General features: G+C 41.0%; 1 protein-coding gene across 1 annotated transcript in view; it reads left to right on the forward strand.

Annotated features, from left to right (window-relative positions):
• Positions 1–1,190: 1,190 nt before the first annotated feature.
• The window catches only part of STN1 (STN1 subunit of CST complex), a gene marked incomplete at both ends in the record, with an annotated part of 29,889 nt that continues 9,100 nt past the window's right edge, over positions 1,191–21,979 (forward strand). Inside the window, 6 exons of the mRNA XM_080620888.1 lie at positions 1,191–1,326; positions 5,828–5,923; positions 11,922–11,993; positions 13,701–13,862; positions 15,157–15,268; positions 16,086–16,248. Of these exons, the coding sequence (XP_080477014.1) occupies positions 1,191–1,326; positions 5,828–5,923; positions 11,922–11,993; positions 13,701–13,862; positions 15,157–15,268; positions 16,086–16,248 (741 nt within the window). The remainder of the gene's footprint in view (positions 1,327–5,827; positions 5,924–11,921; positions 11,994–13,700; positions 13,863–15,156; positions 15,269–16,085; positions 16,249–21,979) is intronic.

The raw sequence follows: 21,979 nt of genomic DNA on the forward strand, positions 1-21,979 counted from the left end.
TTTGAAAAAGCTGTCTGTAGCAGGGAGAGGAATAAATCCAGGTGTAAACAAAGGTAGTTTGTTACTTGAAGATAAAGTCACTGGTGGCATTGACTAAATCAGATACTTTCAACATCTAACTAAACAAATGAGTGGTCTAAGGAAGGTCAAACTATGGCTAACCTTTTGTTGTTTAAAAAAAAAGAAGAAGAAACCCTAGAAATGAATATAATTGTCATCTGCAGTTCTTTTCACAACATAGAGTAGATGCCAGCAACGCTTTGGCATTTTGCATTACGCTCTGTTTTTCTGCCTCAAATTAAAATTTAAGTGTGAAAACAGAAATGACACAGAATCCAAGCTCTGTTGTTTCTCAAAGAAGCAAGATGCTATCATGCTACTCATGGCATGTTTCCTCTACATCAATAGCTAGAAGTGTCTCCTACCGGCTGATTCCTAGCAGGGTGCTGTTCCTGTAGCTGCCAGATCTCAGCCCTATTATGCACTCCTCAAAATCACCACCTTTGCCCTATAGCTGTAAGTGGGTGAAACCCATTTGAGGGTGACCTGGAAAGCTTTAGCTATCCATACAGGAGAAGCTAATAAATAATTTATTAGCTATCCATACAGGAGAAGCTAATAAAAAGTATATTCAGCTTCCAAATCTCTACAAGGATCCTTCCTGAATTGATTGCTGTGTTTTATTTCTCACATCAACTCTGTGATAAGCAAAGCACTGACTCTGGTAATAGCAGAAGATGGCAGGTATTAAACAGGGAAATCTGAAGAGGCAAAAAGGGAAAGTGACAATTACAAAGTTAATTGAGACTGTATGTCCAAAATAAAGAAGGGCCAGCTGCTTTTGTTTAATTGAAAATAAACCTCCCCCACGCTGCAATAAAGCACAGGGTGAACGATGAGGAGAATATCTTATGGGAGGGAAAAAGAACGATAGGGAGAAAAAATAACCCAGGGTGCAGAAAGTAGCTAATTGGTATCCCACAATCCTGCTTAGTATTGACACTTTGAATATTTCATGTGGTAACACAGAGATAACATTGTATTAGATAAGCTCCCGTGTCTCTTATCAGCTCTGCTGTGTTACTGTGTGTAAAATCCCAGGCTATTTTTCATACAGGTGGAACGTATGTGGACAGCTCTTTGCCTGTGCAGAAAATAGTCACAAGTTCTTCTGTGTTCACAGGTTTTGAATGCAGTCAGAGTCCAGGAAGTATGAAGAAGAAGAGACACCTTCTCTGCGCTGGGGATTGGATCCTGTATTTTTTGCATTTGCAAGGCTGTATATTAAAGATATAAAAGAAATGAGAGAATCTAAACAAGTGCCAGGTATGTACTTATATGTGCTGATTATGATGCATGCAGAATTCTAATTGATTTATGTTGTGCTCTTTATTGAGGGATTGCAGAATGCTTCATGAACACCACTAATGTTCCATGCCCCAAGGCTAAGTGACATTAATAACTTTAACAATTCTGGGAACAACAGGTTGCATGTGAAATATATGTGAAAATAAAATGTTCATTCTAATGGCTTTTCTTCCTCTCATATATATAGACAGATAGATACAGAATGTCTCTTACATTAAGGTAATGTTGTATTTCATCTGTGTGGTAGTGCTTTTTATTTTCTGATAACATTAATTCTAAAAATGCTGGTCCTTTCTGGTCATCTGTGTTATATCTTTCCACTGTCTCTACAACATTAGAGAAGGATTTTATGTATCTTCTCATTGTTGCAAAATCTTGAGTTGATGGCTGACTGTATGTGGTTTAGCTTTTTTCCTCTGAATATTAAGGTATTATAAAACAGGTACAGGTTTTGAGGTTTTGTCTACTTAATTTCCAGATATGATAGACACTTGACATCTTCATATACTTGAACAACCTTATTGTAAATTCTGGCATCTGTGCTGAATCTTACACCACACCTTTCATTTCCTAACCGTTGCTGGAAATTGTATGCTTTGCAGTCTGTTTCCTGCTGGTCTTCAGCCAATATCACCCACATGTGTATGTTGTCTAAAGCAACAGGGGTCTGACCTTGAATTTCTGTTTTCTCTATGAAGACTTTAAATAGACTTCAGAAAGTTTTGTGCTGTAGAAGGGTTCATGACTCCAAATTGAAGCTTGACAAGGTGCAGGATAATCAGGGAGGAACCCAGGTTACTTTGAATTAATGAGAAAAAGCAGTAAACCCTAAGCAGAGTTTGTGGATTTTTTTGGTTTGTTTTTTTTCCTCCATAGAGACAAGGTATACCTATTTGGCTCTTTGAATATGCTCTGCCTTGTAGGTTTTGCTGTTCTTACTTACTTTTCTTTAACAGCAAGGATAACAGCAGTGTATTGTTGAAGAAAGGAAGGAGTGGTGGGGTTTTTTTGCTCTTCTTGCAACCATTTTTATGTACATATGGGCATCAAAAACTGCAAAGCCCAGTACATATATATGCCTCTGTTATTTAACACGATAGGATACTTTTGTCTTAAATCCACTGAAAGAACGAGGCTATAGTCAGTTGTTGATGTTTATACTAGAGTGAGTAGTACTTAGAGGCCTTTTAAAAGTGTGCAGTCATATAGTAGTACTGGTGTAGCAAATGCTTCTGGTAAAAACCTGTTCCTGCTTCGATTAGAGACATTTTAATTGTTTTCAAACAAATACGAAACAATTCAATGTTAGCAGAATAGGATTGTAGTTTGATCTTGGACATTAGTTACATATACATGCAAAAATCTATTCAGAGGAATCGAAATTAAGCATCAACAAACTTTTCACAAAAGCAGGAACAGTTCTAGAAAACACAGTCCTGCTCTTTCTTACCTTTAATTTCCCTTCTCACTTCTCTCCCTGTTCTTTCACTTAGGTGAGTTGTCTTCTGCTTCAGGAACTTTCAATTTTGTTATTACTTTTCTTTCCTAAGATGATCCTAAGGAAGTGGTATTTGTCATGTCAAGATATCAGCCTTTAAAATCGGTGCATGCAAGCTTTCTCTGCTTCCTGTGCATCTGACATTTTGAACAACTAAGCTTGCTTGCAATCCTGTATCATTTTCTAAATCAAACTTTAAAGAATAAAATGGTATTTCATAGAACAAACACACGAGCTTTTTTCATTCTCTTAGTGCTGTATATATACCAAATCAGACATTTTTCAGCTTATCTTATTTATTGGCAACAAATGTTTGTACAACAGAAACTCTAAAGAAAAATGTCTTTTGGGAAGGAAGCAGGTAGGTGTTTGCTGTTGATGTTTCCTGCCTTTAATGGGATTGTTAAAGACCAGCTGAAGCTAAATATATGATTGGTTGTAAATCAGTCAGTAAGTAATGGTAATTAGGAATGAATGGTTGCAAACCAAAGAGTTGTAACTAGGAAGAATGGAAAGACACAGACTGAATGTCAGGAAAAACATCCTTAGAATGACATCTGCCAAACCATGGAGCAGCCTTCCCAGGAAAAAGGTGGGATGCCCTTCACTGGGATTGTTTATATCCTGACTGTACAGATTGCCAGGAATTTACTGTACAGAATGGTCTTGCGCTGACCCTGAGGAAATGGACTGAATGACCTAATAGGTTTTTTTCTTTCCGTTTTTAAGCATTAGGATTTGATGCCATAATGACTAATCCCTTTACGGAGAGGAAAGCAGTAAACCTGGCCAATTACTCTCCTGCTATAAATGGTGACAAGAAGGCTGGAAAACCTCCCAGATAAAAACAGCAATTGTGTTGTCTTAGAGGCCATGAAATGCGAGTGGGTGTCAAACTCTGTTACAACACATAATGGAAATGAGCTTTTCTCAGACTTATCGTGCAGCACTGCATTGTGACAGCTTATCAACAAGTGAGGGAAGCTACAAATAGCATAAAAGGAGGTAATAATAATTAAAGCAATGGCAAACAGCTCAGTGCTTAGTAATGCTGCTAAAGACATGACCAGAACTTGCCCTAGAGAGCTCTGCATTTAGAGCCCCCTATACCACTGCTATGATTTCCTGTTGTGGTAACAGCATGTTAATGAACATGTTATTTACTGGGTTTCTAGGAGCTTGACTGGAGGTGCTTGCAAGTAGCGTCACATGTGTTTTACTGCTACCAATATGAATAAGTAAGCTGGCAGGAGAAACAATTTACACCTTGAAGTCAAGTTCAACAACTTTTGAAAGTGTAAATATAATTTCATGTTCCAAATTTGGGTAGTTTCTCGAAGAGTAAGGGTGGAGTTCAATGTGAGTTTAGGGGCATGGAGAGAACCAGTTTTATCTGGTTCTGTCATTTGTCAAAACTCGGCTTACAGATGGAGATGAGCATAATAATATGTTGCTTGTTTGCACAGTCAAGAGCTTGGCGTCCTCATTCCACAGAATTACCCAGAAACTGGCTCAGCCTTTTTTTTTAGTAGAGATTTTGTAAGGTTTAGTGAACAATTATATACACTGGGAGCATCTCCATTGAGAGTTTCTATAGCAATTTTTATTGGTGTCCTGGTAAATGGAATGAGAGAAAAGTGGGCAGACCTGCTAAACATTCACTACACCAGACCTGACCAGTGACTGCACGATTACTACAGCCAGCTCTAAGATGACAGTGATAGACACATCCTCAAAACATTGCACTGGATTTTTATGAGCAGACCCTCTGTTTATGAGCTGCTTGGCTGATCACCTGTGATTTGTTTTGAAACTTTGGGTGTTTTGTCTGTTTTACATGAAGCAAGTTAATTCTAGGCTCATTTAAGCCTGCCAGCTATGTAGGCCAAGTTATTTTTGGATTTTGGTTTTGATTTTTCTCTCACTCCCTTGCTGCAGTGTTTCTCTTTGTAAGAATAAGACTTGCCACAGTGTATGGAGCCAAATGTTCCCTTCTTAGTCCCGTAAGTTGCCTAGTTTTTAAAGACAGTTATTGAACATCCCAGCATATTTCAGTGAAGCAGCAGTATTCAAAAACTGAACAAAACACATTGACTGAAAATTAGCCAGCCCAGGATTTGGGCTTATTGCCCTATTCTCCTCCTGTGGAGCTTCAGTGTATAATGTTTGCATTGGTGTTTCTTGACAACATTTGTCACCGTCTTCAAAGGGCATGTAGCAACTTCAGTGCTGTCAAAGTCCACTGAGCCCTGATTCCTCACTGTTTCCTGGACACGTTTTCACATGTTATTCTAATTTAAGTCATCTTTATGTAGGCACAAAAATAGCTTTGAAGGGCTGTTTTTAGAAGCTGTTATTTCAGAGGCTGAAGTTCAGGGTGCTGTCCATGATGACTGCATAGTGTATGCCACCATCTAAGACGCTTGTTTCTCTTCCCCTGCCCCCCCATGGCTCCTGTTCTTTTAGAAATGAAAGACAGAATTATGCTAGTTTTCCTTTTGAAAGCTCTGCCTTAATCGGGAACAGCTGCACTGTGAGAAGCTCAGACTGCTTCCATTGTGTTCTATTATTTATTCTGAAGCCTGATGAAGATGTTAAACCCCAAAACAAACAAACAAAACCCCAAACTGAAATGAAACTACACAACGACTAAAACACCCCTAATAACTGCAGCCAACAAACTATTTTTCAGGTCCAAATGTGCAAGAAAAGAAGAGGTTAATAGAGTTCTGACACTCTACAAAAACAAGGTTTTGGTATCCTAAGTAGAGCTAATATTTGTTTCTTTGAGTGTTCCCAGTCCTTACTGATCCAGGAGATTTTTCATATGACTAGGCATTGTGTAATTCAAGATACATTAAATACATAAGAAAGTGTAAGCCTTTTTACTGACAAAAGTGACCTTGTATAGGGTAGGATGTTGAAAGTAAGTTACGCTTATCAAGTATGTTTTGTGTCTAGGTATATTCTTTTATAACAGACATCCAATAAGACAGGTGGATGTTGTTGGGATAGTGGTTCAAAGGAAAGAGCGAGATGCCTTCTATAGTTATGGAGGTAAGAAAAGTTTCTTCTTGCACTTATCAGCCTTCTAATCTTATCTACCGTTAGAACTTAAAAGTTGCCTTATTTGATTATTGTTCTTGAAACAACTGTGCTCTTATCCTAATGTAATGTATATTTGCAGCTCGGATTATTTGGCAAACTTAGGGAAGCTACTATTTATCTCCACTTCAAAAGTAGAGAAACAGTTAAAACACAGTAACTGATTTGTTCAGGGTCATCTAGCACATCTTAATTTTAGTTATTGCTTTGCCACTGGACTTACAATTTTCCTCTCACACACACATATATTATATACACATACATACACACACATATATGCAGTTTCTTTGGTAAGATAGAAATGGATTTAAGAGTGCCTGCAAATGAGAAGTCCTTTCTTCCTTTTTTGAACCTTTCTGATTTTTTGTATGTTTTGTTGTATCTTAGAGCCAGCTTTTAATAGCAGTTAGGAGTTTGTTTATATTCAGATGTGTGTAGAGTCTTAACAAACCTAACTTGAGCATCATAGTACCAGTAACAGAATCACAGAATATTAGGAATTGGAAGGGACCTCAAAAGATCATCTAGTCCAATCCCCCTGCTGGAGCAGGAACACCTAGATGAGGTTACACAGGAAGGCATCCAGGTGGGTTTTGAATGTCTCCAGAGAAGGAGACTCCACAACCTCCCTGGGCAGCCTGTTCCAGTGTTCCGTCACCCTCACTGAGAAGAAGTTTCTTCTCAAGTTTAAGTGGAACCTCTTGTGTTCCAGTTTGAGCCCACTACTCCTTCTCTTACCATTGGTTGTCACCGAGAAGAACCTGGCTCCATCCTCGTGACACTCCCCCTTTATATATTTATGTACACTAATAAGGTCACTCCTCAGTCTCCTCTTTTCCAAACTAAAGAGACCCAGCTCCCTCAGCCTTTCCTCATAAGGGAGATGCTCCACTCCCTTAATCATCTTAGTCGCCCTGCGCTGGACTCTCTCCAGCAGGTCCCTGTCCTTCTTGAACTGAGGGGCCCAGAACTGGACACAATATTCCAGATGTGGTCTCACCAGGGCAGAGTAGAGGGGAAGGAGGACCTCTCTTGACCTACTAACCACCCCCCTTCTAATACACCCCAGGATGCCATTGGCCTTCTTGGCCACAAGGGCACAGTGCTGGCTCATGGTCATCCTGCTGTCCACCAGGACCCCCAGGTCCCTTTCACTGCTCTCCAATAGGTTATTCCCCAACCTGTACTGGAACCTGGGGTTGTTCCTACCCAGATGTAACACTCTACACTTCCCCTTGTTATATTTCATCACATTTTTCACAGCCCAACTCTCCAGCCTGTCCAGGTCTCGCTGGATGGCAGCACAGCCTTCTGGCGTGTCAGCCACTCCTCTCAGCTTAGTGTCATCAGCAAACTTGCTGATAGTACACTCAATTCCCTCATCTAAATCGTTGATGAATATATTAAATAATACTGGTCCCAGTACTGACCCTTGAGGCACTCCACTAGATACAGGCCTCCAACTAGACTCTGCCCCATAGACTACAACTCTGGCTTCTCTCCTTCAGCCAGTTTGCAGTCCACCTCACCACCCAACCATCCAGTCCACACTTCCTCAGTTTAGCTGTGAGGATGCTGTGGGAGACTGTCAAATGCTTTGCTGAAGTCAAGGTAGACCACATCCACTGCTCTGCCATAATCCAACCACCTTGTTATGTCTTCATAAAAGGCTATGAGGTTGGTCAAGCACGACTTCCTCTTGGTGAAGCCATCTTGACTGCCCCTAATGACCCTCTTATCCTTGATATGCCTTGAGATGGCACCAAGGATAAGGTGTTCCATCAGTTTCCCAGGGATGGAGGTGAGGCTGACTGGTCTATAGTTACCCAGGTAACCAACCCTTAAAGCCTAGGCTTAAAGTCCTTACCGACACCAGCTGGAAGTTGTCTCCTCCCTATTGCTTTTCCTAATAGGTGTTCCATCAGTTTACCAGGAATGGAGGTGAGGCTGACCGGTCTATAGTTACCCGGGTAACAAACCCTTAAAGCCTAGGCTTAAAGTCCTTACCAACACCAGCTGGAAGTTGTCTCCTCCCTATTGCTTTTCCTAATAGGCTGTTCTTTTAACATGGAAACATCTGATTGTCATTTTGTTCAGCTGTCTTTTTCATCTGGAGAAAAAGCAGAGTGATGTGGCAAGTTTCAAAAGCAGGGAAGGGGGAGGTCATCTCACAGTAGGAAGGGGGAGCCAAATGCATAGATCCTGTTGAAGTGCTTGAAGGACTCATGTCCAATGTCTTCCTCTGCCATGGGTTTCCACCTGATGGAGGCAAGTCATGGAGGCCCTATTCTTATCCAGTTGCCTTATTTATGAAATTGAGTCAGCAGCAATTCCCTAACTCAGGAGTATTGTGAAGATACAGTTGACAATCAGGTCTCTGCTCCCACAGCACCTGCAGTTGCATCACACTGCTGCAGAGTAGCATTATCTACTAATGCATATAGTGTACCCCACACTGGGTGCAGCTGCTTAGTGTTGGCTCTGTGCTCTATAGAGATGTTCCTGCAAGTTTCTTAAAGTGGATATTTTCTAGTTTATTTTTAAGTCTAATTTCTGGATGTTTGTTATTACCCTGCCATTATGCTAAATGAGTTGACAGTAAATATTTTGAAGTGCCATTTTCTTGGGCACTTAAGTAGCACAGGCTGAACAAGCACCTAAGTTAAGAGGTGGGGATATAATGAAATGTTGAAATATTAATTGAACGCCAGCTATTATTCTTTCATTGCACTAGTATGCAAATGCAGTTATTGCTTCATGAGAACAGAGAAAGGCTGAATCAAAATGACCAAGGTAAAAGCAATTCTATGGGCCATGGTTTCCCACCCTGCTCTCGGCTTTAGCTCAAATGTAAACTTACTGGAAATATTTGATTGTGGCAGAAAAGAGAGGAATAGAAATAAAAAGAACCTGCAGAGTCATGGAATTAAGGCCTTAGTGTTAGATCAGCCAACCTCTAAGTACAGCTCTCAGAGAGCTTGGCTTCCTGCTGTCCTTCCACGTCCAACTCCAATCTTTGTTCCAGCAGTTCCTGGTTTGAGCTTTCAGGCTGCCCTCCTCAGCCTGCTCTCCCTCACAGGCGGGCTGACTCTGCACCCGTAAAATTGTAACTTCTTAGAGAGTTTCCTGCTTGTAACTTCTTGCTTCTCTGGGTACAACAGCCCCTGGTTTGTGAGTCACACAGCTGATGTTTCATCGGTTGAACTGCCTCACGCTGCTCAGTACTTGCTTGCTTCCCGTCGGCTTAAAAGTGACTTACAAAGCAATTCCACCTTCCTAATTTTTCTCTGATGGAGAACTGAAATGTGTTTGTGTCACTCCCACTATCTCCCTCCCTCATTTCCTGTGTACTTCAGAATATACACTGCTTATTTTAAGAGAATCTTACATCTTTCATTAATTGAAAGATTTAAGATTCTGTGATTGATCTTAAATCAATCCCAGAGATTGATTTTCTGTGTGCTGAAAACCATACAGCCTGAACTGGTGACAAAATAACAATAGTGTAAGAGAGTAAATTGGCTCTTTCTAGGCTTAAAGAAGCAGACAAACAAACCCAACCATGTGTAAAACTTGATTTTGACATGTTGATGTGATTGATTGTTGCTATTGTCATCATCAATTAGGAGAAAGATACCCAGTTAAAGTGTAACTTTGAACAAGCTTATATTTTATCTAATGCACCTTTCTGACCTCTGACTTGTTTTTTTTTCCCTTTCCTTTTTACCAAAACAAAACATCCCTTGTGGTTTTCCGTGTTCTCCAAAGCTGTTTTGAGGCCGAATGCACTTGCCTTAAAAACAAACTAAAAACATCTCACCGGGATCTCATTAGGCTTACACAGGCCCTACAGGAACCATACTCTTTTTGTCAGGAGGAAATAAAAAGGATCACAATTATCTCATTTACCAGGTAGCTTTGAGATTGGTACCCCTTGGATCATTTATGTAAGAGCTAAAAAAAGCCAAACAGCCCCAAAAAACCAACCCACACTAAAACAAAAAGAACTTTAAACTCACAGAAATGAGGAAGGGTGGCACAGGGAGCACAGGAAGTTTTCAAAAGCCTGTAGACCCTTTGAGTGCATTTAAAATAGATTATCATTCTCCTGTCTAATTAGAATACAATTGCAAGAGTTCTCATTCATCTGTGCTTGAGGAGTTGTTCGTCTTTTTGCTCAAAGCTTTTATTTGTGAGCTAGGAAAACTTTGCTTCAGAGTTTTCCTCTGCTACCGGATTTCCTGTGTGGTCAAGAACAGGTCAGTCTCTCCAGGACTCAGCTGTTTTCAGCTGTTACATTGATGAGGAGGAGTCCAGCCTCCTAATCCTTCAGTCTGGTTTGTTTCTAAGCTCTTTTTAGGAAGCCTGTCTGTCGCAGTTGGTGCAACAGCCAGTTGCAAGCTGGAATATCTAGAAGCTGCAGTAATATAATAGCAAAATGTCATCTGCCCTTTCTTAGTGACATGGTATGTGGGGTCTCTGACTTCTACCAAAATAGTTGTGTTTTGTCTATACTGAGGAGGAAATCCTACCAGCTACATCATTATCTGTACTCTGGTACAAAATTAAAGCTGCAGACCACAGCATCTCAAAAGGATGATAGCAATGAGCTGAGTGTACTTTTGTGATGGAATTTGGAATTGCCTGCATTTTATAAATGCTCTGTGTCTGTTACTAAGAATATGCAACTAAACTACTGGGAAACAGGAAGGCAAGATGGTGATTTGAAATTAGATTCCCCAAATAGGGAGATTGTTTCAAAAAGTGAGACAATGCAAACGCATTATGCTTTGATGCTGTGGTTCCCAAAGGAAATGACTGCAGGTACCAATCAGTACCTTCCTGATAAACATTGCTGTTACTTTTGTAGTCATGGATCTGATTTAAGGAGCAGAAGAAAATTGCAAATTTTAATTTGTGAAGAGTGGAAGCTCTGTCTTGAAGATGATTCCATTCAAGCAGCAAGGTACTTGGAGCATTAGCTGAACGTGAGACATGATCCTTGCTGTAGTTTGACAAACATTTAGTGCCTTTTTAGTGAAGAGTGTAGATTGAACATGCCATCTATATACAGTCTCTTGATCTGTAGAACTGTTGATTCTTCTGTTAGTTTTTTCATTTTCTTTGGCTTTTGTCTTTCTCTACTGTCCTTGACAATGCAGTGCCTGGGCAGAAATCCTCAAATTTACTTTGATTAAGTGCTAGCGAAACAGGAAAAGCTAGATAGCTCCTGTGCTCTGGAGAAGGTGTTAAGCAGTTTTAGAAACGGAAGTGTCTTACATGCCACCAGTATGTGTGCTTTAAGTTGGGAATTCTTGGCCTAGAGCAGAACCACAAGCATGTGCTGTCTCCTGTCCTTCCTGGCTGGAGGAGCTGCCTTTCGGCTCTCTGGAACATCTTGCATAGGGATGACCAGCAGGCTTTGTGCACATTGTTAGCATGGAAACCAATGTAGCTGGAGGTAGCAGCCCTCCTAGTCTACTCACATGACTGTATCCCCCAGTGCTGAAGTGCTATTTTCTCACTGTTACAGTAATGTTTCTGTGGTTTGTGTCTGATTTCCTGTTTTAATTTTTCTGGCTTCAGCTTTCAACACTGATTCTTCTTGTGACCCTTGTCAATGAGATTAAAACCCTTTAGTACCAGTATGGGTACTGAAGCCTCATATTTTAAATGAGTACTTGAAAATTTTTTGAGATTATAGCTGTTACTCTGCCCACTATGCACATAAGCATGTACCTGGTGCTGAGCTACTTCCATGGCTGAAATGACTGTTGAGACTACTTCAGAGGTATTAAGCAGGGATTGAGCACCTACTTTTCCCTTCAGACTAGTTGGAATGAAATATCCTTTGTAGTCATCTCACTACATATCTATGTCTCTTTCACCTCCTGGAACATCACTACCTTTCTTATTCTGTCATTCGTGCAATTTTATTTTGTTTTTACAGTGGATGATAGTACTGGAGTTATAAATTGTGTCTGCTGGAAAAATCCCATGGTAGCAGAAGCATCTTCATCAGGTAATTTGACAAATAAATGATTCCTTTTTTGACTGTACGTTTTTGTTTATGTCTCTCTTATGTAATTTTCTAAATGATTAAACTTGCAGAAGAGCAAATTCAATGCTTTTCTTAATTTAAACCATCACTTCCTACAGCATGGTCCATTTTGAGAGTCTTCATATTACTCTTAATGTTGTGTCCAATGGTGATGCCAATAAAAGCACTACACTATGACCTGTCAAGCCTTTTCCTTATCTGAGTAATACAGTATTTCAATTCTATGTTATGATCTTGTTCAGAGAATCCTTCTTATGGTTCTTTTTGTGACTTCATCTAGTGAGGCATTAGGCTGGAAAAAAAACCTGCCACATGCCACAGCTTCTGTTTCCAAAGCTAATCTATTGACCAGCAACCTGGTATACTTTCCCCACTCTTGTGATACAGTGGTTTCAGCATTCATCTTCTTTGTTTTCTTGTTTGCATTCATATTCCTCTGCTCATACATATACTATCCTTGCTGAACTTGAAAGTAGCGTAAAACAGTGGGAGGATGCCAGCAGTCTTTTATGATTTGGGAAAGTTCTAAATGTGCAGAAGTTGTGCATTTGAAATTAATCTATTATTGCATTCAGTAACAGAAGAGGTCTCTAGTGTCTGGTTTTCTCTTTGATTTTTCTCCCACCATTTCTCATAGGTCTAAGTATGGAATGCACTCTTTTTTTTTTTTTTGACCTTAAAAGGTCTTGTGGTAGATTGACAACCCTGATACAGAGCTGATGAAATCCTACTGAAATAAATGTTACTAGTGTCATGTGTTGGTGTTAGGGTTATCTACGCATAGAATGAGGAGAGAAAAACTTGATGTTAAAGTTAAAAATTCTTGTCTGTGGAACAAGCCCAGTTATATAGACAGATAATTCTTACTTCTGTTTAACAACAGTATGACAATTGATAGAAACAATCCCAACTGCAACTGGAATCTAGAAGTCAGTTCTCACTTTCAGAGAGGTGATGTTGTGGCACAGCTTTCAAAAAAAAAATAATGGGAATCCACAATCAAATCTGTTTTTTATGAGGAACTGCTTGAAATAGAATGAGGACTGAGAATGCTTCTTTCAACTTTGTGTTCTCATTTTACCTGTACATCAGCAGTGCTTGAATGGACACTGTGTTATTAGTGGAAAACAATTAATTTGTACCTTCCTAAAGAAAATAGCTCCTTGGGGGGAGAGGAAACTTCCTTCCAGCCCTTTGTAATTGTGATCAGGGATACTTGGATCATGAATCAGGTTTTACGTTATGAAGAATTTACTCTCCTGTAAAGGTGTGTTATGTAAATATGAAGTTCTGTCAAGTTTCATTCATCTCAGTGTAGACTTCAAATTGCATCACATGAATACTTTGGCCACACCTCAGATGACTCATGTTCTTATGTAAAAAGTTCAGCTGACCTTTCTTTTCACCTCTCATCCATCTTAGCATGACAAAATCAAAAATGACAGAACCCATTTCAATTAATGTTTCAACTTTGCAACCCACCTACAGCATTTTCAGTAGTAAATCAGTATCTCCTCCTCATCCCTTTTACACTTTCCCAGGGTGATCTATTAAGGCCTGGGACCTCAACCCTTTTTTAATAACGTGAGTCCTGGGATGTTTAGGTGAATGCAAAAGGACAGTCCTGTTGGCTTTAATGCCCCTTTTCCTTTCCCTCACTTCTTGCAGGTCGTCCAAGCACACCCAGCAATCTTACTGTGCTTGAGCAGATAAAGAAGCTCCAAGAAATGGTGAGCCAGAAAACTAAGCTGGAGATCGGGGATGTTGTCAGGGTCAGAGGTCACATCCGAACCTACAGGCAACAAAGAGAAATTCGGGCTTCATGTTTTTGTGAGTGTTGTGGACCTGTGACGTGTATCTTTGTCTGAATAGTTGTCTGAGTTCGTGAGATGATCTAAGCTGTATGTAATTCACTGGATCATTTCCACTTTATTTTTTGGCACCTTATTTTTCTAAAGGGATTTACATCTGTATGTCTTTATTTCCATTTTAGCAGTGGAAGGTTAGAAGGCACAGTACTAAATGTGTAGGATTAGACTGCCTGTAAATGAGGCCTTCCTGGAAAATGCCTCATTTATAAATGAACTGTAAAATATTACTAGCATGCATACAAGAATACTATGCAAATACTGTGATTTGGTATCTGTGAAGAGTGACTTGTGCTTCAGTTTTCTTTGTGTTGAAGTAGAACAGCCAAAGCCCATGGGAAGGGAGTTGGTGATGTTTTATGTCACACTTCATCAAGAGCATTAGCTGCTTTGGAGAAACAGTTGCTGATATAATCCATTCTGCGGGCAGACGGCAGCATATGGGCACATTGTACCACTGGAAGCCAAGGTTCTTCCAAGCTCTCTGGTTCTGCAGAATGATTGGAAAGTGAAGCCTCATCTTCAGGCACTAGGGCACACACCTGTGTGCAGGTGCTGCCCCTGTATCCAACAGCTCTTCAGACAGCAGGGTTCTGAAGTCCACTCATTGCACCCTGCGAGCTCCCAGTTACGTAACTTCTTCTCTGTGCCTGTGCTATTGTGTAAAAGTCAGTTTTCCCCAGTGAAATCTTGGAGACAATACAAAAATGGTTCCTTGGGGGGAAGCCCATCTTTTATAAAAAACCTGTGTAGCTTAGCAGAAGATCTAGATTTTTTTGGCTCTAATTAAAACCTGAGAGGGAATTCAACCTCCTTTCCAGACAGAAGATTTATGAATGTATAACCCATTCAAGGGCTTGTAATAACACCATTGTTTCAGTAAAGGAGAGCCATGCAGTTCAAATAGTCTCTAAATTCCTTTCGCTTTGGCCCAAAAAAAGGCTCCTTTCTATGTGTTAACTTTATGTAATGGATAAAGGCTTCTGAAAGGTAAAATAGAGATCATAAATTCTGGTTAAATAAGTTGTCAGACAAAAGCATGATCTGCAATGTATCACAACAGGCCATTTACCTCCTTGTAAACTGTAAAACCAGGAGTGGCCTTTGTGGTTTTGTTTTTATAAAAGCAGAAGTGAACAAAATTTGTCAATTTAATGCTGGCATGGGAAGCTCTGTTGTGTTGCCTCAGGTGTTCTTGCTTATAAGATTGGTATGGCAGTCCTGGCCAACTATGTGCTTTCTTTTTACTGCTCCAGATAAAGTGGATGATCCTGTGTGTGATGTTCAGATTTCAAGGATGCTGGAACTCCCCTGTCTCTATAGAGAAGTTTATGATAAACCTTTCCAAGGCCCTGAGGAGGGACAGAGGTAAATGCAGTATCCAGACTGGTCTTGGGACAAAGTTTGATTTTTATTATTGTTTATTTCTTATTGTAATAACTGTGGAGAAAGGTAGAACAGGGCCCAACTGTGATTTAGTCTCTGCATACGCGTAAAGTAGCAGCCTCCTTTTCTCCCAAATAATTGATAAACCACACAGATGAGATCACAGAATACCAGGTTGAAAGGACCTTCAAGGATCATCTGGTCCAACCTTTCTATGCACAGATACCTGTGTATAATCTGTGAAAAGAAATAGAACTCTGAACCAAAGTGAGTATTCAGAAGGGGGTAAAATACTATGTACAGATCTCTTGCTTCTAGTAAAAAAGCTGGGGTTTTGAGCAAGATTTGAAGGCGAGGTCAACAGATTAGATGGAGGAGCATCTTTGCCTGATTTTATGTGTAAGGGTAAGGAGCTATTCCATTGGAATGCTCTCAACTTCTACTGCCCTTGTCATCATCAAGTCACAGACATAACCTCAATGAACTGATTCAAACACCCACCTGTTCCTGTATTCAGTTTAAGGTTGGCTGGATGTTTACTGGAAGGTCTGATGCATGTAGTGTGTTTTCAGAGACTGCAGATCTTAAAAGCACAACACTGTTACAGCAAATGATTTAAGAGGAACAGTTCAATGCTTATTGCATATAAAAATGGTCTGGTTTAATTAAAGGATTCTTTAAGGACACTAAAACAGCTTTAGATCTTTGCAAGCTAGTCTAGCAGGCTAACTTTAGGTAACTAAACAAACGCTGAGAGTGTTATTTCTTGCCTTTTGACATGTTCTGTGTATTCTTGTAGTGGCCTGGAGGGTCAGACATTCTCGATCAATGTGCTGCATGAGAAAGTGAAAGGCTTTCTATTAGAAAACAAAATTCAGACCTTTTACCAACAGGAGTTGGAAACAATTGATACGTTGGTGTCACTGGTTGTTGTGCATCTACCCAGTCCCGACTGTCAGGAGGTAAGTGAATCTAACTGTTTCAGGTGTTCAGTGGGGGGAAAAAATACCATGTACTTTTTTTATGCATAAACAACCAGATAAGAGGTTGGTGCCTTGGGAGGATTCAAAAGCCACGAGTGCTTTAGCTTTATGCATGAATTGTTTACAGAGCTTGAGGAAACCTGATCACTTGAGGCATATAAAACTGGACTGAAGAAAGCAATGTGAGAAAATCCTGTTGTTAAGTGTAATCTTGTATTAGGCCTAAGTAACCTTAGTCTGCAACAAGCACTAACTTACCTAGATCTGTAAATAGTGGCAGTATGAGAAAAGAAGATCCCTTTAAGGTGCTTGAGCTGTTTGGGACAGATGTTTGAGATCCTGAATTTCATCAAAAAAGGAAGACAGTCTTTCTCGTTTGAAGCTCAATATGTTAACAGAGATGTAGTTTTCAAAAGGAGATGAAAATGAGTGGATGAACATTGCTGCCAGCTACATGTTTCTTTTGTTAGAAATCCCTAATTGTGAAAGGCCATGATTGAAAGGATCAGAAGGTGGAATTTAGCTGAAATCAATTTCCACGCAGTTGCGTGTAACCAAACTGTTAAGAAACTTTCCAGTGAGATAGCACATTCTTGATCTACTGCAGAATTGGAAATAGAACAACAAACATTTTGTCAAATGGCTTCGTATTACTCTGTGTTATTTGGATAAATTACAGACCTGATTCTTAACTGGTGTGAAGTGGTAAATTTCTGCAAAAATAACAGTTATGGCTTTTACCATGTTACCAATGGCAACTGAAACTTAAGCTCATGTTGTGATACGCTTGTTTATACTTAGGTTTCTCTAGAGAAATAAATCCATGGCAGTCATTTTCACTGCCTGATTTTGATATGCACTGTAAAAGTTAAGTGCTGTGTTATATTAACATCTGATGTCTGTTTAATTCATTAAAAAAAAAAACACCAACAAAACAACAAACCCAAAACCAAACCAAACAAACAAGACAAAAACATTCCTTCGTAGATGAGGTCATAGCTGCTTCCTGATCGTTGTTTTAGCTGTTTCTTTTATTGAAGGTGGTCTTGTTGTTTGCTTTAAAGTGAACATAAACTATAACGGGAGCAACTCTCATTTTTGAGAGAAAAGTTTGATACTAGAATATACAACACAGGGCAGAGTATGTTTTCTATACTAGCTGGAATGGTATTAAAAGTTCCCAAATGCTTTACATTAAAGAAAGTAGCGGTCCTTGTAACTAATAATGGAAACTTCCACCTTTGAAGTTTCAGCATTTATAGAAAGATCAAGATGAATAACTTACAAAGCCATTTAAAGTAGGAACTGGTGCAGAACAAACAAAAAGGCTCAAAAAACCACCACCATCCAACCAGAAAAACTGAAACCTACAAAACCAATGTAGCATCAGTGTTGTTAGCAGCCATGAGGAGCTATCATAATAATGAATAGTTACTCCTGACCATGATGCAAAGGTTGTGAGTATGTGTCCCAGGAATTTGGGCACACAGATGCTTATTTAGAAATTGCAGTTCTCCCTGTTGCCCATTGGTATTAATCCCTTGCAAAGAGGCTTATATATCTTTGCATAAGAAAGAACCTGCAGTTGTCAAGTGACCTGAATGCCTTAAGAAGAGCACCAAGTAATGGTCTAGAAATGCATTTCATTGATCTTTTGCCCTGTCTCTTGAAGGGGTCACTTCTCATAATTGGCCAAGGGTCAAGTACCCAGTTTGATCCACAGAAATAAGTGTAATAGATCTGGTTTCTCTCGTTCTTTTTCTGTTTTCCCCTCTGTAGTCTTCTGTTTTGTATTGACCTCAGACCAAAAGGATAAAGGATTCTGCATGGAATGATGTTATTTTATATCTATTTGGCTAGGCAATAGCTAGCTGAGTGGACCAAACAATTAGATCACATGTCAATATATGCACTTGCTCACTTCTTGCATTTTTCCTTTATGTGAAAGGATAAGTTATTTGGATGTATAACTTCATCTTTTTTAACCCCACAACAGTTGCTGTTAAACTGTTTTCTTGCCTCTGTCTTCCTCACCCTGTGACCCTAGGAGATGTGGTGCACCTGCTTCCTCTCTTTCCCACCCTTTTAAGTACTTGCACAGTGTTCATCATAGTGGGAGGGTATCTCCCCATGGAGTATTTTCTTAAGGGAGGTGGTGAGCTGCTGTGGAGTCACTGGCAGTGGTGTGGAGCAGGGGTTAAAGATAGAAGGAGGTAGCTGGTATAGCTTGAGGTAGGCAGCATGTCTGTTCCTTTTCAACATTACTGTACCCTGAGGCCTGTCTACATCCCATCCATGTCCTACAATACCTAGTTCCAGTCCTAATGGCTCTCCAGCAGTGTAGTCTTCTGGCTCTCCAGAATAAATTTCCCTCTAGCAGATGCACATAGCAGAACTCAAATCATGTCCTCTGCTCAGACATATACTAGAGAGTATTTAATTTTATAGCCTACAGAGGATGGGTAAGAAAATTGGAAGGCTTATTGGTTTTAAAGCCAATAGAGTTTTATTTCACATAACAAGTGCCCCGTCTGTCCCTAAGCTGTAGCCTTTCCCTTATCCCTTAAAACAAATGACTTTTGAGACTGGAGGGCTTGGTGCCACAAGGAAGACTAAAAGCAAGAAACAGAAGAAGCAAGCTTGTGCTTAGAGAACCTGGAGGGTGTACTTGCTGGATTTAGGCAATCATGTTTGGCAAATAGACAAGCCTTTGGTTCCTTTTCCTGAAGAAAACTGCATGTGAACTTGGTCAATCCAGTTTCTCAGCTGGATTAAATATGACTTGCAACTAGCCAGCCCTGATTAACCATTTTTATGTACTTCTTCCTTGCATAAGCTATAGTGTGAGCTATTTTAGTATTGCCATTCCAGTTTGTGTATGTCACTAGCTTGAACACGTAACTTGGGTCGTGATTTTCAGGCTCTACTGTTTGTACTACTTGTGATTTTAATATTATCTTGGGGTCAGCAATGACAAGTATACTTGTTAAAGCAGGGAGTTTTATGGTGCTGTTGGTACTTACTGTATATACCCTGTACATTGTACTGTAGGTATAATATAGTGCATTATACATTCTTAATGCTATGTGCTTGTCTTCCTGCCTCTTGAGAAAGCTTCACTGCTACTTTAAATATGTATATCGCAGAGCTTATTATAGGACTGCAGGACTGACATGTCCAGAGTCACTATTACTAAAATTATCACCTGTCTATGCTAAGGATTAAACATTGCATGAGAAACTGCAAAGGGCAATTCCATGAGTAGAATCACGTGTGTGGTTATACCAGGAAACTTTAACACCATCAGGGTGTGTTGCAATTTGTAATAAGCCAAAGGTTACATACTATCAGCGTTTTGAACAAACTAATTCCTGTACCACGTCATTCTTTGACCTATTATTGATTGTACAGAGTTTGTCTCATTTTAAAGATCCGAGAATAACTGGTTGCACCATACCACCTCACTAAGCTGAGTGAAACCCTTCAGATGTAGGCCCATTGATGAATGGGATGGGTGCCCTGGTGGCAGAAGATACAGAGATGGCAGAGTTACTGAATGCCTTATTTGTTTCTGTCTACTCTGCCGGAGGCAGTCCTGAAGAGCCCTGTACCCCTGAGACCTCAGATGAAGTCAGGTCAACGGAGCAGTTTGCCTTAGTCGATGAGGAATGGGTTAGGGACCAGTTGAGCAATCTGGACATCCATAAATCCATGGGTCCAGATGGGATGCACCCGCGGGTGCTGAGGGAACTGGCGGAAGTCATTGCTAGACCACTCTCCATCATCTTTACCAAGTCTTTGGAAACGAGAGAGGTGCCTGAGGACTAGAGGAAAGCAAATGTCACTCCAGTCTTCAAAAAGGGCAAGAAGGAGGACCCGGGTAACTATAGACCGGTCAGCCTCACCTCCATCCCTGGGAAAGTGATGGAGCACCTTATCCTTGGTGCCATCTTAAGGCATATCAAGGATAAGAGGGTCATTAGGGGCAGTCAGGATGGCTTTACCAAGGGGAAGTCATGCTTGACCAACCTCATAGCCTTTTATGAGGAAATAACAAGGTGGTTGGATTATGGCAGAGCAGTGGATGTGGTCTACCTTGACTTCAGCAAAGCATTTGACAGTCTCCCACAGCATCCTCACAGCTAAACTGAGGAAGTGTGGACTGGATGGTTGGGTGGTGAGGTGGACTGCAAACTGGCTGAAGGACAGAAGCCAGAGAGTTGTAGTCTATGGGGCGGAGTCTAGTTGGAGGCCTGTATCTAGTGGAGTGCCTCAAGGGTCAGTACTGGGACCAGTATTATTTAATATATTCATCAACGATTTAGATGAGGGAATTGAGTGTACTGTCAGCAAGTTTGCTGATGACACTAAGCTGAGAGGAGTGGCTGACACGCCAGAAGGCTGTGCTGCCATCCAGCGAGACCTGGACAGGCTGGAGAGTTGGGCAGGGAGTAACTTGATCAAATATAACAAGGTGTCGTGGTTTAAGCCCAAGCTGTAAATCAGAACCACGCAGTCTACTGCCCCCCCCCCCCCCCCCTTTCTTCCCTCCGCTTCTGGAGGGACGGGGAGGAGAATCAAAAGAATGCAGCTCCCACGGGTTGAGATAAGAACAGTTTAATAACTAAGGTATAACACAAATCACCACTGCCGCCACCAACAATAACAACGACAAGAGAAATAACAAGGGAAGAGAATACGATACCGCCCGCCGGAAAAGACAGCCCGCCCGACCAGGGGACGTGCCCTTCCGGGTAGCTCCCAGTTCCATCCCCTGGCATGACGTGCTGTGGTATGGAACACCTCCTTGGCCAGTCTGGGTCAGGTGTCCTGTCCCCGCTTCCTCCCGGCCCCTCCTCCTCCCTGGCAGAGCATGAGACTCACAAAATCCTTGGTCAGTCTAAACATCGGTGTTATCAGTTTTTTTTGTTCCCAAGCCAAAAGTCAAAAACACAGTGCTGCAACAGCTACTAAGAAGGAAAAAAAAACAAAAAACTGACTGCCACTGCTGAACCCAGGACACAAGGGGAAGTGTAGAGTGTTACATCTGGGTAGGAACAACCCCAGGTTCCAGTGCAGGTTGGGGAACGACCTGTTAGAGAGCAGTGAAGGGGAGAGGGACCTGGGGGTCCTAGTGGACAGCAGGATGACCATGAGCCAGCACTGTGCCCTTGTGGCCAAGAAGGCCAATGGCATCCTGGGGTGTATTAGAAGGGGAGTGGTCAGTAGGTCAAGAGAGGTCCTCCTTCCCCTCTACTCTGCCCTGGTGAGACCACATCTGGAATATTGTGTCCAGTTCTGGGCCCCTCAGTTCAAGAAGGACAGGGACCTGCTGGAGAGAGTCCAGCGCAGGGCGACTAAGATGATTAAGGGAGTGGAGCATCTCCCTTATGAGGAAAGGCTGAGGGAGCTGGGTCTCTTTAGTTTGGAAAAGAGGAGACTGAGGAGTGACCTTATTAGTGTACATAAATATATAAAGGGGGAGTGTCACGAGGATGGAGCCAGGTTCTTCTCGGTGACAACCAATGGTAAGAGAAGGGGTAGTGGGCTCAAACTGGAACACAAGAGGTTCCACTTAAACTTGAGAAGAAACTTCTTCTCAGTGAGGGTGACGGAACACTGGAACAGGCTGCCCAGGGAGGTTGTGGAGTCTCCTTCTCTGGAGACATTCAAAACCCACCTGGACACATTCCTGTGTAACCTCATCTAG

This window comes from Psittacula echo (genome assembly GCF_963264785.1).
Source record: "Psittacula echo genome assembly, chromosome: 6".
Lineage (NCBI taxonomy): Eukaryota > Metazoa > Chordata > Aves > Psittaciformes > Psittacidae > Psittacula > Psittacula echo.